Genomic DNA, 15,378 nt, shown 5'->3' with positions numbered 1-15,378 from the left:
GGGAGTTTGCCACATAGTCCCACCTTACAAGCGTCCGCTGGAACCCTGGGATCTTAACAGGGTGCTAACGGCTCTTCAGAAACCACCTTTCGAGCCGCTGCGGGATGTCTCTCTATCACGTCTTTCGCAGAAGGTGGCCTTCCTAGTGGCAGTCACATCACTTCGGAGAGTGTCTGAGCTAGCAGCGCTGTCATGCAAAGCCCCCTTCCTGGTGTTTCACCAGGATAAAGGTGGTTCTGCGTCCGGTCCCGGAATTTCTCCCTAAGGTGGTATCTCCTTTTCATCTCAATCAGGATATCTCCTTGCCTTCATTTTGCCCTAATCCAATTCACCAGTGTGAAAAGGATTTGCATTCTTTGGATCTTGTGAGAGCACTCCGGCTCTACGTGTCTCGCACGGCGCCCCTGCGTCGTTCAGATGCGCTCTTTGTCCTTGTCGCTGGCCAGCGTAAGGGCTCGCAGGCTTCCAAGTCAACCTTGGCTCGGTGGATCAAGGAACCGATTCTCGAAGCCTACCGTTCTTCTGGGCTTCCGCTTCCTTCAGGGCTGAAAGCCCATTCTACCAGAGCCGTGGGTGCGTCCTGGGCATTGCGGCACCGGGCTACGGCTCAGCAGGTGTGTCAGGCAGCTACGTGGTCTAGTCTGCACACTTTCACGAAACACTACCAAGTGCATACCTATGCTTCGGCAGACGCCAGTCTAGGTAGGCGAGTCCTTCAGGCGGCGGTTTCCCACCTGTAAGAGGGGGCCGTTTTTTCGGCTCTTTTTATTGAGGTATTCTTTTACCCACCCAGGGACTGCTCTTGGACGTCCCAATTGTCTGGGTCTCCCAATGGAGCGACAAAGAAGGGAATTTTGTTTACTTAACGTAAATTCCTTTTCTTCTAGCTCCTATTGGGAGACCCAGCACCCGCCCCTGTACCCTTCGGGCTGGTTGTTTTTTTGTGTACACATGTTGTTTATGTTGAATTGTTCTTTTGGTTCATGGTTTGCAGTTCTCCGAACATCCTTCGGATTGCATTTACCCTAGACCAATTTATAAGTTTTCTCCTTCCTGCTTTTGCACCAAAACTGAGGAGCCCGCTATCCACGGGAGGGTGTATAGGCAGAGGGGAGGGGTTACACTTTTTAAAGTGTAATACTTTTTGTGGCCTCCGGAGGCAGAAGCTATACACCCAATTGTCTGGGTCTCCCAATAGGAGCTAGAAGAAAAGGAATTTACGATAAGTAAACAAAATTCCCTTCTTTTCCAGCGTCGCACCTATCCGCCTCTAGCGGTTTGTGACCTGATGGCTGCTCCAGTGTTTCCAGGAGCACTGGAGGTCACACATCAATGCATCTGTAGGCTCTGGCCTTGTTCTGGCCTCGTTCTGGCTCTTAGGCCCTTTCAGATGTCCGTGTTTAATCAGGTACAAACCACACTCATCAGTATGGCATTTGTGGGACACTACCGGAGAAAACACCTGTCTGTGAAATAAAACGATTTTCTATATTCACCTGTATCCAGCGCTGTTTTCTTCAGCTCTGCTGCCTCCCGCTTCTGACCCCCGCTCATTATATTCATTGATTATTCACTGCACCTCGGACCTGGAAGCCGGAGCAACACCGAGGACAGCACTGCCAGGGAGAACATTGGGGACTGCTTCTCTGGTGACAGGTGAGTATCCAGCAAGCAGTGTGTGTACAGTGACGTCCAGGAGGTCATTAGAGTTTCCAATGAACCCTGATGACACCCCCAGAACACCTGTGCTACAGCAGGTGTCACCATGGTGACTTCACGGGTTCATCAGAGTTCATTGGGAACGCCAATGACCTCCTGGACGTCACTGTACACACACTGCTTGCTGGATACTCACCTGTCCTCGCGATGCTGTCCTCAGTGGTGCTGTCCCCGGCGATGCTCCGGCTTCCAGGTCCGACGTGCGTGAATAATCAATGAATATAATGAGTGGGGGTCAAAAGCAGGAGACAGCAGAGCTGCAGAAAACAGCGCTGGATACAGGTGAATATAGAAATCCATGTGAATAACAGCATAGAATAACATGGGTACGGGTGACATCGGTGTTAAAACGGATGTCACACGTACCTGAAACACTGACATCTGAATGGGGCCTTAGGCCCCTTTCACACGTCAGTGATTCTGGTACGTTTGTGCTTTTTTTTTTTTTAAACGTACCAGAATCACTGACATATGCAGACCCATTATAATGAATGGGTCTGCTCACACGTCAGTGATTTTTCACGTGTCTCCGTGCAGCGTTCACGCGTGTCCGTGATTGCCGCACTGACACATGTCCATTTGTTTCTGGCATCACTGATGTTCCACGGACCACGCAGTGGTGTGATCCGTGAGACACGTGCCAGAAAAAAAACGTGCTTTTAAAATAAAAATCATTTTTAGTCACCCGGCTTCAGCGGCGCTCGCTACAGCCCGTTCTGCCGGCTGCTTCTGAGCCGGCTCATTACTGTCGCGCATATTCATGATGCACGACACAGCCGACCCGGAAGCAGCTGCTGCAGGGGTCAGCGCCGGCCGGATGCTGCACCGCAGGAGCGATCAGCACCATGGAGAGCCGGAGCGCGCACAGGTGAGTTAATCTCTTAAGTGCAATCACGGGCCACGGAGAACGGAGCCCGGATTGCACTTAGACAACCCACGTGTGCCGTAATTCACGGCACATGGAGGGACATGTGCGTATTTTACACGCCAGTGAAAAACGTCAGTGTTTTTCACTGACGTGTGAAACGGGCCTTATAGAGATTTACTGAGAGCTTGTGACTGGTGATGAGCGAGCACTACCATGCTCAGGTGTTCGATACTCAAAACAAGCAGGTTGGATGCTCGCAACTTGAGTAACGAGCATAATGGAAGTCGCTAGGAAAGATCTTCTGGAAAAATACTCGACTTTCCCATTGACTTCCATTATGCCTGAGTCGCGAGTGTCTGACCTTGTTTCCAGTTCCAAACACCTGAGCTTGGTAGTGCTCGCTCATCACTACTTGTAACGTAACTTCTGACTGCCGGCCACTCAGAAATTACAGTCACGAGATGGCATCACGGGAACAGAACATAGCTGAAAGGCCAAAGGGGGCATATAAGATTGGGGTTTAAAGCACCACTCCAGAAGTGAACCCCCTCCTAAACACTGGAGGGGTGCTTTAGACTTTATTAATTTGAAGCAGTTTGTAATATTCTCCAACAATGTTCTGTGTCGTCAGCTTTCTGTTACTGATGGCATTTTTCTTTTGTTCTTTACAGGACGTTTCAGATGACGCATTCTCAGAAGAATCAACCAGGACAAGGTAAAGACTCCAAAATTGTGTTGTCAGAGAGCTGGGATAAGTGGATTTCACTTTAACCTTTTTTGTTTTTAAGGAAAAATTAGTTTTTGTTCCTCTTCCATAAAATGCTATGGTGTTAAAGTACCACTCCAGGTTGTGGTTTGTTTTTTTGCAGCGTTGGAGTGGTGCTTTATATAACTTCCTTGCCAACGTCCGGCAGCTTCACCTTCTTTTGCCACCGCTCCGGTCAATCTCCAGCGACTTGTGACCTGCCAGCAGCTCCAGTGTTTCATGGAGTGCTTCAGAGGTCACAAATGAATGCATCTCTGAGAGCCTCGTTCTGTCCTCATTCTAGCTCTCACAGAGTTGTATTCGGAGCTTATGACATATGTTCTGACTTCCACCAATCAGAAGTTATAGTCACAAGATGGCACCACGGGACCGGAGCTCCACTGAAAACAATGAAAAGAGAGGGTGAGTAGAACGTTAGGGGCAGGCGACGTAGGTTTATAGCGCTATTCCAGCGCTGAAAAAAAAATACCAACAATGCTGCAGTGGTGCTTTTAACTATTATAAATCCATGCAATTTACCTGTTACTCATCTGATTGGTGAGGAATAGTCATGTAGTTCAGGCTGAAGCAATGCCTTTAAGGCATTAATAGGTATGTGATATTTACTTGCCTCATTTAGGAAATGACTTCATGGCTTTAGCCCAGACGGCATGCCTTTTCTCTAGAACAGCACTGCCCATATGACTAGTATCTCTAATGCACATTACCTGACATAGAACCCTTTGTCAGTGTGTGTGGAATGGGTTCAAGAGCGGAGTCTGCTCCACACCAGGCAGATACTGCTTGTGTTGAGGCCCAGTCACACAGAACGACTTACCAGAGATCCCGAAAACGATGCGACCTGATGGGGATCGCTGGTAAGTCCCTATGAGGTCACAGGTGAGATGTCATACAGATTTTATCAGCGATGCAGGAACAATATAGGTTGCAGTAGCGACCTGTTTAACGATCTCAGCAGTCCCTGTGACCCTGTCACACAGCGTCAAACACAGCGATGTGTCCTGCCCAGCAGGACATCGCCTTTGAAGAAAATGGCCAGGACCATTCTGCAACGACTAGAGATCTCACAGCAGGGGCCTGATCGCTGGTAGGTGTCGCACATAACGAGATTGCTAACGGGATCGCTACAGAAACCGTAACAGACTCAGCAGCGATCTCGCTAGCGATCTCGTTATGTGTGACAGTACCTATAGTTGTCATCTTCCTGTAATAGCAGCGATTATGGTGTTCTCCTATTAGGCTTTGTAGCGCAGCGTAACTGCATGCGTCCCCTGCACAGTCTATGAAGATTATGCAGGAGCCGTGCGCATGTGGCGTCTTAGAGCGCAGCGCTTCGGCTGCTGCCCGAAGCGTGCGTTCTAAGAAGTGACATGTCCCTTCTTTCCTGCGCTTTGCCTGCAGCCCCCGCTCTGTCTATGGGAGGAGCTGCATGCAGAGCGCATGGAATCGGCTTTTTTTTTTCTTTTCACTACGGACATTTTCTGCAGCGATTTGAAGCACACGTGTGCTCTTCAGATCGCTGCAGAAATTTCTGCAGGGCTAGTACGCAACATGCGCACATAGCCTTACTGCTGCTAGCTGCTTAAGTGCTGATGTTGATCACGGATATTTGCATTCAGGCTGAGCCATCTTGTCTGGGTGCTTTATCTCAAGAGAACCATTCAGCATCTATATATATAATTGCCTTATTCTGTCTGTCTGTCTGTCTGTCTGTCTGTCTGTCTGTCTGTCTGTCTGTCTGTCTGTCTGTCTGTCTGTCTGTCTGTCTGTCTGTCTGTCTGTCTGTCTGTCTGTCTGTCTGTCTGTCATGCTCCAAAATTGTGTCCTTACGGTGACACAAAGCTGATTGGCCGCTGGGCTCGCCATGGCCCCGCCCCCCCACACGGATTGGCCGCTCGCCCAGGCTGCGCCCCCACACGGATTGGCCAGCCGCTCGCCCAGGCTCCGCCCCCCCCACAGATTGGCCTCTCGCCCCGGCACCCTGCAGGCATTGGCAATTCAGCCACGCCACGCCCCGCCCCCCTCACGCAATGCACGTTAGCTCTGGCCCCACCCCCTCCCTCCCCCCGCGCATTTCTCTAACTGACACGGCTGTCACGGAGGTGAGTACGGTACTCCCTATCCCCCCCCAACCCCCCCCCCCCCCCCCCCCCCCCGGCCCCCGCTCCCAAAGGGGTGGTGTGGATACTCGCATGGTTACAAGCGCTGTCACGGAGGTGAGTACTGTACTCCCTCCCCCTCCCCCGGCCCCCGCTCCCACGGCAGTGGTGGGAGTGGTGTGGATACGTTGGTAACCATGCTCGCATGGTTACAAGCCCATCAAGGTCCTGCTGCGCCGGAAGGTCCACACGCACACACACAAACATACACACACATCAGATCACACTCACACTCACTCTCATACACACCTCACACACACCTCACATCGCATCCACATACTCACGACATCCTGGGATATCGCTTGCTTCTCGGCGGCGAAAATGTGCTGTTGTGATCTTCCAGGACCTGACGGAGGATCACATGGCCAGAAGCATGTGATATCCCCGGATGTTGTGAGTATGAGCGCCGTAAGTGCGATATCGTCAGTGTCTGGTGTGTGTGAGTGGATGCGATCGGGTGTGTGTGAGTGGATGCGATCGGGTGTGTGTGAGTGGATGCGATCGGGTGTGTGTGAGTGGATGCGATCGGGTGTGTGTGTGAGTGGATGCGATCGGGTGTGTGTGAGTGGATGCGATCGGGTGTGTGTGTGAGTGGATGCGATCGGGTGTGTGTGAGTGGATGCGATCGGGTGTGTGTGTGAGTGGATGCGATCGGGTGTGTGTGTGAGTGGATGCGATCGGGTGTGTGTGTGAGTGGATGCGATCGGGTGTGTGTGTGAGTGCATGCGATCGGGTGTGTGAGTGTCGGCAGAGGAGCAGGGCGTGCTGGAGGAGGCTGGGAGCAGAGAGGCTGATCATGGGGAAGAGGGAAATGCTGATGCTGAAGGAGGCTGGGATGGGAAGGCTGGGAAGAAGGAGGCTGGGAGGAGAGAGGCTGATCCTAGGGAAGGCTGGGGAGAGGAGGCTGATGCTGAGGGAGGGCTGGAAGGAGAGAGACTGATGCTGAGGGAGGCTGGGACGAGGGAGGCTGATGCTTAGGGAAGCTGATGCTGAAGGAGGCTGGAAGAACAGAGGCTGATGCTGGTAGAGGCTGATGCTTGGGGAAGCTGATGCTGGGGAGACTGGGAGAGGAAGGCTGATGCTGAGGGAGGCTGGGAGGGGGAGGCTGGGAAGAAGGAGGCTGGGAGGAGAGAGGCTGATCCTTGGGAAGGCTGGGAAAGGGAGGCTGATGCTGAGGGAGGCTGGAATGAGAGAGCCTGATGCTAGGGACAGAGACGCTGATGCTGGAGGAGAGAGGCTGATGCTGCGGGCAGAGAGGCTGATGATGCGGGTAGAGAGGCTGATGCTGGCGCAGCATGGCGGATGGAGCACGTTTGGTAATGCGCAGCATGGCGGATGGAGCACGTTTGGGAGTGCGCAGCATGGCGGATGGAGTACGTTTGGGAGTGCGCAGCATGGCGGATGGAGCACGTTTGGGAGTGCGCAGCATGGCGGATGGAGCACGTTTGGGAGTGCGCAGCATGGCGGATGCAGCACGATGGCGAGTGCGGAGTATGGCGGATGGAGCATGTTTGGGAGTGCGCAGCATAGCGGATGGACCACGTTTGGGAGTGCGCAGCATGGCGGATGGAGCACGTTTGAGAGTGCGCAGCATGGGAGATGGAGCACGATGGGAGGTGCGCAGCATAGGGGATGGAGCACGATAGAGAGTGCACTGCATGGGGGATGGAGCACGATGGAGAGTGCCCAGCATGGCGGATGGAGCACGTTTGGGAGTGCGCAGCATGGCGGATGGAGCACGTTTGGGAGTGCGCGGCATGGCGGATGGAGCACGTTTGGGAGTGCGCAGCATGGATGATGGAGCACGATGGGGGGTGCGCAGCATAGGGGATAGAGCACGATGGGGAGTGCGCTGCATGGGGCATGGAGCACGATGGGGAGTGTGGAGTATGGCGGATGGAGCACGTTTGGGAGTGCGCAGCATGGTGGATGGAGCACATTTGGGAGTGCGCAGCATGGCGGATGGAGCACGTTTAGGAGTGCGCAGCATGGGAGATGGAGCACGATGGGGAGTGCGCAGCGTGGCGGATGGAGCACGATGGGGAGTGCGCAGCATGGGGAATGGAGCACGATGGGGAGTGCGCAGCATGGCGGATGGAGCACGTTTGGGAGTGCGCAGCATAGCGGATGGAGCACGTTTGGGAGTGCGCAGGATGGGAGATGTAGCACGATGGGGGGTGCGCAGCATAGGGGATGGAGCACGATGGAGAGTGCACACCTCCCCCCAACACACACACACGCGCGCGCGCGCACTGCACAACACACCACACACACACACTGGAAACCACAAACAACTGCCCTACACAGACACCCACACACAGACAACGCTGCACACACAAATATACGCACATACTGCACATATATATAACAAAAATCATACATGAACTACACAATACGTAAATTCTAGAATACCCGATGCGTAGAATCGGGCCACCTTCTAGTGATTTTATAAAGCCACAGCCCCCGGCGTCAGCCAGACTACAATCTGATGGTGGGTCCCTGCCCTCCTTTACCTCCTTTTCTCCTAATCAGTAGATGACTGATGCTAATCTTCCTGATTTGGGTATCGGTCTTCCGGATGTCCACTATCCAGGGACTCCAGGGAAAAATCATGTAGCTCTTCCTTTTTAACCATCTTAGAGCACACCTAATCAGTGAGCCCTTTTTGTTGTTGTGGGTTTTCTGTTATACGTACCACACCCTTATCATACCCTACTAGAACTTTTTTGTAGGGTGTTGTCATTGGTGGTCTTTAATTTTAAAATATTTAATAAAGATTGTATCTTTTTATAGGGGTTTATTCATTTAGTTAATCCACTGCTGTAGTGGTGCTTTATATCAAAGTCCCCTGACCCAAGTCTTATACTTAAGGGGTGGTTCACCCATATTATTGGCCACAACGATATTATGTTGAGAAACAAGGTTTCCCTCAAATACCATGTGTTGCCAATAGTACCTGTGAGCGGCGTTATTGCAGTCCACTCTTCCCCCATCGCTGACCTCCAGGCTCTGTGACCATGGGGATGTCATGTCAACTTTCTTCTCAACTGACATCACCGCGGCCGGCCTCAGTCTCCTTGAGTGACTGGGCTGTGGATGGTGTTTCACCGTACGCCACAGCCCAGTGTGTCTCCTGCTTGCGGCGCTCTGCAGCAAAGGAGGAGGGAGCAGGGAGATGATGCGCAGTGACGCTGGGCTGTGACTAGCAGTGAAACGCCACCTACAGCCCAGTCACTCAAGGAGACTGAGGCCAGCCTCAGATGTGACCTCACCAGATCCCCGAGGTCATCGAGCCCAGGGGTCAGGCAGTGGAGAAGTGGAGAAGAGCGGTCCGCAATAGCGCTGCTCCGAGGCATTATTGGCAACACAAGGTATTTGAAAGGAACTTTGTTTCTCAACATATCGTTGTGGCCAATAATTAGTATGGGTGAACCAGCCCTTTAACCTTTTCACTCTTCATCTTTTAACACCGCTGCTCCAGTCGGTCTCTAGCGGTTTGTGACCTGCTGGCAGCTCTAGTGTTTCATGGAACGCACTGGAGGTCACACATCAATGTATCTCTATGAGAGCCTTGTTATGGCCTCGTTCTGGCGCTCATAGTTGCATTGAGCATTTATGACATAACCTTTGACTTCCAGCCAGTCACAAGATGGCACAACAGAATTGGCGCGGCACCATAAAAAGTATGAAAACACCAGAATATAATACCCAGAGGTCCAGATTTACTTGTTCTTCTGACCTACACCTATAATCTGTTTTGGTGGCAGAATAAACTAACAGATTCCCTCTCAGTGAAAGTTTCACTTAATACAGAATCGTCATTCCTACTTGTAGAAACTCCTTCCGTAGTGCTCAATGCTGTGATCTTCTGAAAAGGTTGCTCCTTCTTAGTTTTGTGGTTGCGGTTGCATGTATGCCTCCACTACCCTTTTGTAAATCCAGATATGTTCTTTAGAATGAGAATTGCTTGTTCCTCCTGTCTGCCAGTAACGCATTGGTTTTTGCTCCTTTCTTTAGATAACTCTGTGCAGCCCCTAAAAGATTCCCAGGTTGTAAATCAGATGGTGCCAGGATCCGAGATTGTGTCCCTATCACTGGGCAAATGTCAGGTAAATATTCTGTACCAATCTGTGTTGTATGTTACTCATTGTAACTTTCAGTAATGTCTATGATGACGATGATAGTTAACGAGTTAAGAAATTCTTACTTATATGGAAAGTAATTTTACATTTATTATGAAGTGACTGGTGGTGATGTGATTTGTCTTTCAGTGTATTATGTGGCCATTTTTTTGGTGAAATGGCTTGAAGAAAAAAAAAATACTAGTATATTTCTTCTATTGTTCTGTCTTCATACACGTTCACACAGTGTGCAGTGTGACATACAGCATAAACCTTCTGTCTTCCAAATAAGCAGACTGTAGTCTAACTTGTTTATTGGTAAACAGGTAATAATGTGGTAAAACTATGGGAATACAAACAGCACAGATAAGTACTGAGCACGTAATGTACACAACTATGATATTTACAAAATGGAGACTGCACATGTAACACATGAATTCCTAACAGACACAATCTCCCTGTGTAATTACACTGCTGTGCAACTTAACAGATCGGAACATTATAATGTCACAAACAGAAGGAAATCTCTTACCAGATACGCTTTACAAGGATAATGGAGTTCAAGTAAGAACAATGCAGGGCACAAATACACGTGTTCCCTGTGATGAATACTGTTCTAAAATGGTGGCCACTACCCAGAATGTCTAGGTATCTCCCATAATGCACTAAACCATCTTGCAAGAAAACTAATAAATACTGCAGATAACTGCCACTAAATGGTGCACTAACCTTTATCACTACAAGGCTATTAGCAATTACTGTATGTATGGCAATTATGAACTTTTACATCTGCTTCTAAACCTGTATTGGCAGAACAAAAAAGGTGTGTGTGGTATTGTTAAAGTAGAATTTCCATAACATTAGAGCATGGCCAACTAGAATTTCAGTTCATTAGCATATCATAATGGAACTTTAGAAATACTTTCTCTAAAGATCTGTTTGCTACTATAACCTGGGACAGTTAGGAAGGGATTAGCAATATGCACCCAGAACTGCTCATGGTTCTCGTTCCCTTTAATTCACCTCCCAAGGAAAGTAAAACCCTACACTTTACAGTGTCAGGAAAGTACCGTATTTTTCGCTTTATAAGACGCACCGGAATATAAGACGCACCCCAAACTTAGACATAAAAAAGGTAAAAAAAAGAAAAATGGGGTCCGTCTTATACTCCGGTGTTCTCTTACCGGAGGGGGGCAGCAGTGGTGGTGAAGCGGGGTCACAGGAGGCACAGGTTGTGCTGGCAGGCGCGGCAGGTCAGTGGCAGCGGGGTCCGTGGTTGCAGGTGCCGTGGTTGCAGGCGCGGTGGCGTCCGCGGTGGCAGGATCCGTGGGGTCCGTGGTGGCGGCAGCAGCCGTGGCGTGTGAGCCGTGCAGCAGGCCGGTGCAGTGAGTGTCCGCGGTCCCGGTTCAGTGGTGGCAGCGGCGGCGGCAACTGCTCAGTGGTGGCAGCGGCAGGGACTGCTCAGTGGTGGCAGCGGCAGGGACTGCTCAGTGGTGGCGTGTGTCCGCGGTCCCGGTTCAGTGGTGGCAGCGGCGGCGGCGGCTCAGTGGTGGGAGCGGCGGCAACTGCTCAGTGGTGGCAGCGGCAGGGACTGCTCAGTGGTGGCGTGTGTCCGCGGTCCCGGTTCAGTGGTGGCAGCGGCGGCTCAGTAGTGGGAGCGGCGGCGACGGCTCAGTGGTGGAGTGTGTCCGCGGTCCCGATTCAAGTAATGGCGCCCGGAGCGACGCATGCGCAGATGGAGCTCTCATCCAAGGGCTCCATCTGCGCACGCGCTGACTCCCGGAGCAGCGCGTGCGCAGATGGAGCTCTCATCCAAGAGCTCCACCGGCGCCATCATTTGAAAGTGGGACCGCGGACAACTGGTAAGCTGCACAGCCGCCCGCCCCGCATGCACAGAGTGGCAGCCAGCAGGCTGCCCGCCCACCCCGCGTACAAGCCGCCGGGTACCTGTGCTTGCGTGCGGTGGCAGCCGGGTACCCATGGCTGTGTGCGGGCGGCAGATGGGTGACTGTGTGAGGGCGGCAGCCGAGTACCTGCACGGGCACCCGACTGCCGCTCGCACACAGCACCCGGCTGCCGCCCGCACACAGCCATGGGTACCCGTCTGCCACCGCATGCAAGCACAGGTACCTGGCTGCCGACCCCACACAGCACCCGCTGCCGCCCGTACACAGCCACGGGTACCCGGCTGCCGCTGCATGCAAGTACAGGTACCCGGGCGCTTGCATGCAGCCACAGGCACCCGCCCGATCGCCTCAGACAGGACCCCCCCCCCCCCCCGCTACCGCTTTATAAGACGCACCCCCCATTTTCCTCCCAAAATTTGGGGAGGAAAAGTGCGTCTTATAAAGCGAAAAATACGGTATGTGTTATCCTTATACACATGTTGCTTTTTTTTTATCTATCATTGTGAATGCCAGCCTTCAAAACTTTTTCAGAGCTGCAGCATATCAATTGTTCAATGTGTGTGTGTGTGTGTGTATATATATATATATATATATATATATATATATATATATATATATATATATATATATATATATATATATATATATATATATATATATATATATATATATATATATATATATATATATATATATATATATATATATATATATATTATATTATATTATATTATATTATATTATATTATATTATATTATATTATATTATATTATATTATATTATATTATATTATATTATATTATATTATATTATATTATATTATATTATATTATATTATATTATATTAATAATTTACTAGCTGTAGCACCCAGGATAGTAACTGTCTCTCTCCCAGTCTCTGTCTGTGTCTATGTCTGTCTGTATTTGTATCAGTCTGTCGGTCTCCTCACCGACATCTTATTAGCTCACACATAAGCTTCTTATACTAACCGTTTATTTTGTTCCTGTAGCAACCACTGACAGTTGCTATTAATAGCCTGTAGCCTGTATTCAGTTTAATGGACGCAGGATTTTGGATAGTAACTGTAAAACGCAGGGTTAAATTTTCCCGCCTAAACATAGTCTATGACGTTCCCTGAGTCACATGGCGTGTCTGTGCAAAATTTCGTGTTTGTAAATGCGACGGTGCAAATTCCTTTAGGCTAGGTTCACATTTCCGTTGTTTTGCCTCAATCATATGTGTTGCTTGACTGAATTCATTGTCGGATTCCGTTGTAAAACGTGAGAGAGCGATCAGCTGATCGTTCACAATAGCTGGCTTTTGCGAGCGAACAGATGATCTCCCGGCGGGCGGCTAATGAGCGCAATCAGCTGATCGCTCACAGCAGCCGGCCGCCGGGTGATCAGCTGATGGCTCACAGCAGCCGGCCGCCGGGTGATCAGCTGATCGCTCACAGCAGCCGGCCGCTGGGTGATCAGCTGATCGCTCACAGCAGCCGGCCGCCGGGTGATCAGCTGATCATTCGGCTGCCGAGAGAGAGCATGCGCAGCGGAATCAAAAGGATTCCGCTGCTCGTAAAACGCTACATGTTGCGTTCCTGCCGCCCGACGGTCAGTCGGGCGGAGGATGCAACGCAAGGGCATCAGTCACAATCCGCGTCTCATACAAGTATATGGGAACGGAATACGCCAAACTGATTCCGTTGTTTACCAGAGCCGCGGATTGTGACTGATAAAAATTGACGGAAATGTAAACCTAGCCTTAGTGGGGACACACACACACACAGCTTTATATATTAGATAGATATAAAATATGAGAGAGGGATCTCTATCTGCATTATAGGTATGGTATATTTTATAGGGCTATGTGATGAGTTTATACTGTCAGCTTTGGCGAATTAACTTCAAGTTAATGTTGTTCTGTCCTTTTTTTTTTTTTTTTTTTTTTTATTCTTTTTGTATTTAAATGTTGACTTTTTTCACACAGGACTCTACAGATGGATTTGGCAATTCTGCTAGAAAATCTGAAGTGTCCATTTGTAGGGACGAGCCCAGAGTGTAAGTGTTCTTTCTCTTCCTTGTGTACATTCCTCAGCAGAAACCATTTGAGCATTAAATAATGCGTAGGAAATAAATCTCTTCTAGAATGTGACCTGTGGCCTACATTTTAGAAACACCGATTTTTACACAGCAGCTCAGATCCAGTTATACTAAAAAGTAATCCTATAAAATAGGGAATGTAATTTCTTTTCTTTAAAAGGAATCGGTCAGCAGGTTTTTGCTGTGTAATCTGAAGACTGCATGCTGCAGGGGTTAATACTGGGATTGCAGCAATGTCTCCTTGTGTGCTATTGTTTACTTCCAATCTTTGTTTTAGCGACAGGTCCTAATCATTGCTCGGAATACACCAGCGTGTGCCTAGAAGTCTGACACTCTCCTTCCTGTGATTAGCAGTTCACTGTCTTTAGACATTGTACATAGAGAGCTTTGGTGTGGTCAGCTTTCTCAACTCTGCTGCATGCTAAATCTAAAACTCCTGTATCAGAACCACTGCCCCCAGTAAACAAAGTGATACATCATTGGATTTAGGGACATCAGAAAAGAGCAAAGTCCTGCACTACACATGCACTCATACCGCACCATAGGCTCATTCCTCACTGGGATAACACGATCCAGCTGTCAGATTAGGAAACCGGTTCAGTGTGCAGGTCGGCACAGGAACAGTCAGTCCCAATAATACCAAAGAGGAGGAATACGACCGCACCAACTGTGAGTTTTCATCCGGTGAATCTTTATTCCATTTAAACGGTGTGCGATGCAGGCGGGTGGAGGAGACCTGGATGCAGCCCCTCGCTGCGGACGACGGCCGTTAAGCCTCTGAATGGGCTTCTACGGGTCCAACACGGGTGGTGGACCCGTAGAAGCCCATTCAGAGGCGAAACGGCCGTCGTCCGCAGCGAGGGGCTGCATCCAGGTCTCCTCCACCCGCCTGCATCGCACACCGTTTAAATGGAATAAAGATTCACCGGATGAAAAATCACAGTTGGTGCGGTCGTAATCCTCTTCTTTGGTATCATTGGATTTAGGGTCCCTTTGCTTAAGTCATGCTGCTCTCCGATGAGCTCCCAAAAACCTGCTGACAGATACAATTTAAAATCGACTGTCCTGGACTAATGCTGACTTAGCAGTATAGGCAAGCTATGTGTTATCGGCATGTTTGTGGCTATACCTGTTGTATATCATGACTTTTTTTTTTTTTTTTCTCTTGCAAAATTAGGCCACATAATGGTGCCATTAAGTCAGAAATATTTTATTTGTGCACACAGTTATGCTTTAAAGAGAACCTGTCAACAGGATCTTCCCTTTTATAAACTGCGGCCACCACTAGTAAGTGTTTATATACAGCATTCTAGAACACGGTGTATAAGTGCTCATGCTGCTCTGTATAACGTAAAAAAGACCCCAGTCGGGCATATGGCATATCAATGTGCAGACGCACAATGGAGGACCCTGTGTGGATGACATAGGACGTGTCATCCACATAGAGCTGGGAAGGAGGACAGCGATGGAAGGAAGAGAGGAAGTGCCAGACCCGAGACCAGCGAAGCCCATTAGACCCGACTGTCCTGCAGGTAAGCATAATAAATGTTTTCTTTACGTTATACAGTTTGGACTGGGCACTTACATACAGCATTCTAGTATACTGTATATAAGAGCTCACTGATGATGGATGCAGCTTATAGGGGAAAATCCTGGTGACTGGTTCCCTTTTAAGTTATGAAGCTGGCTCATTAAAGGGATTCTGCCAATACAGAATAACTGTTCAATGTTCCATCC

The 15,378-nt window shown here is 49.6% G+C and overlaps 1 protein-coding gene across 1 annotated transcript in view; it reads left to right on the top strand.

Annotated features, from left to right (window-relative positions):
* Positions 1–15,378, top strand: part of BUB1 (BUB1 mitotic checkpoint serine/threonine kinase) — a 228,455-nt gene that overhangs the window by 12,640 nt on the left and 200,437 nt on the right. The window contains exons 2-4 of the mRNA XM_075339584.1: positions 3,259–3,302; positions 9,530–9,621; positions 13,529–13,599. Coding sequence (XP_075195699.1) covers positions 3,259–3,302; positions 9,530–9,621; positions 13,529–13,599 — 207 coding nt within the window. The remainder of the gene's footprint in view (positions 1–3,258; positions 3,303–9,529; positions 9,622–13,528; positions 13,600–15,378) is intronic.

The sequence above is a fragment of the Anomaloglossus baeobatrachus genome, chromosome 3, assembly GCF_048569485.1.
Source record: "Anomaloglossus baeobatrachus isolate aAnoBae1 chromosome 3, aAnoBae1.hap1, whole genome shotgun sequence".
Taxonomy (NCBI): domain Eukaryota; kingdom Metazoa; phylum Chordata; class Amphibia; order Anura; family Aromobatidae; genus Anomaloglossus; species Anomaloglossus baeobatrachus.
Note: the sequence above shows the minus strand (reverse complement) of the source record. Positions and strands in the feature narration are given on the sequence as shown.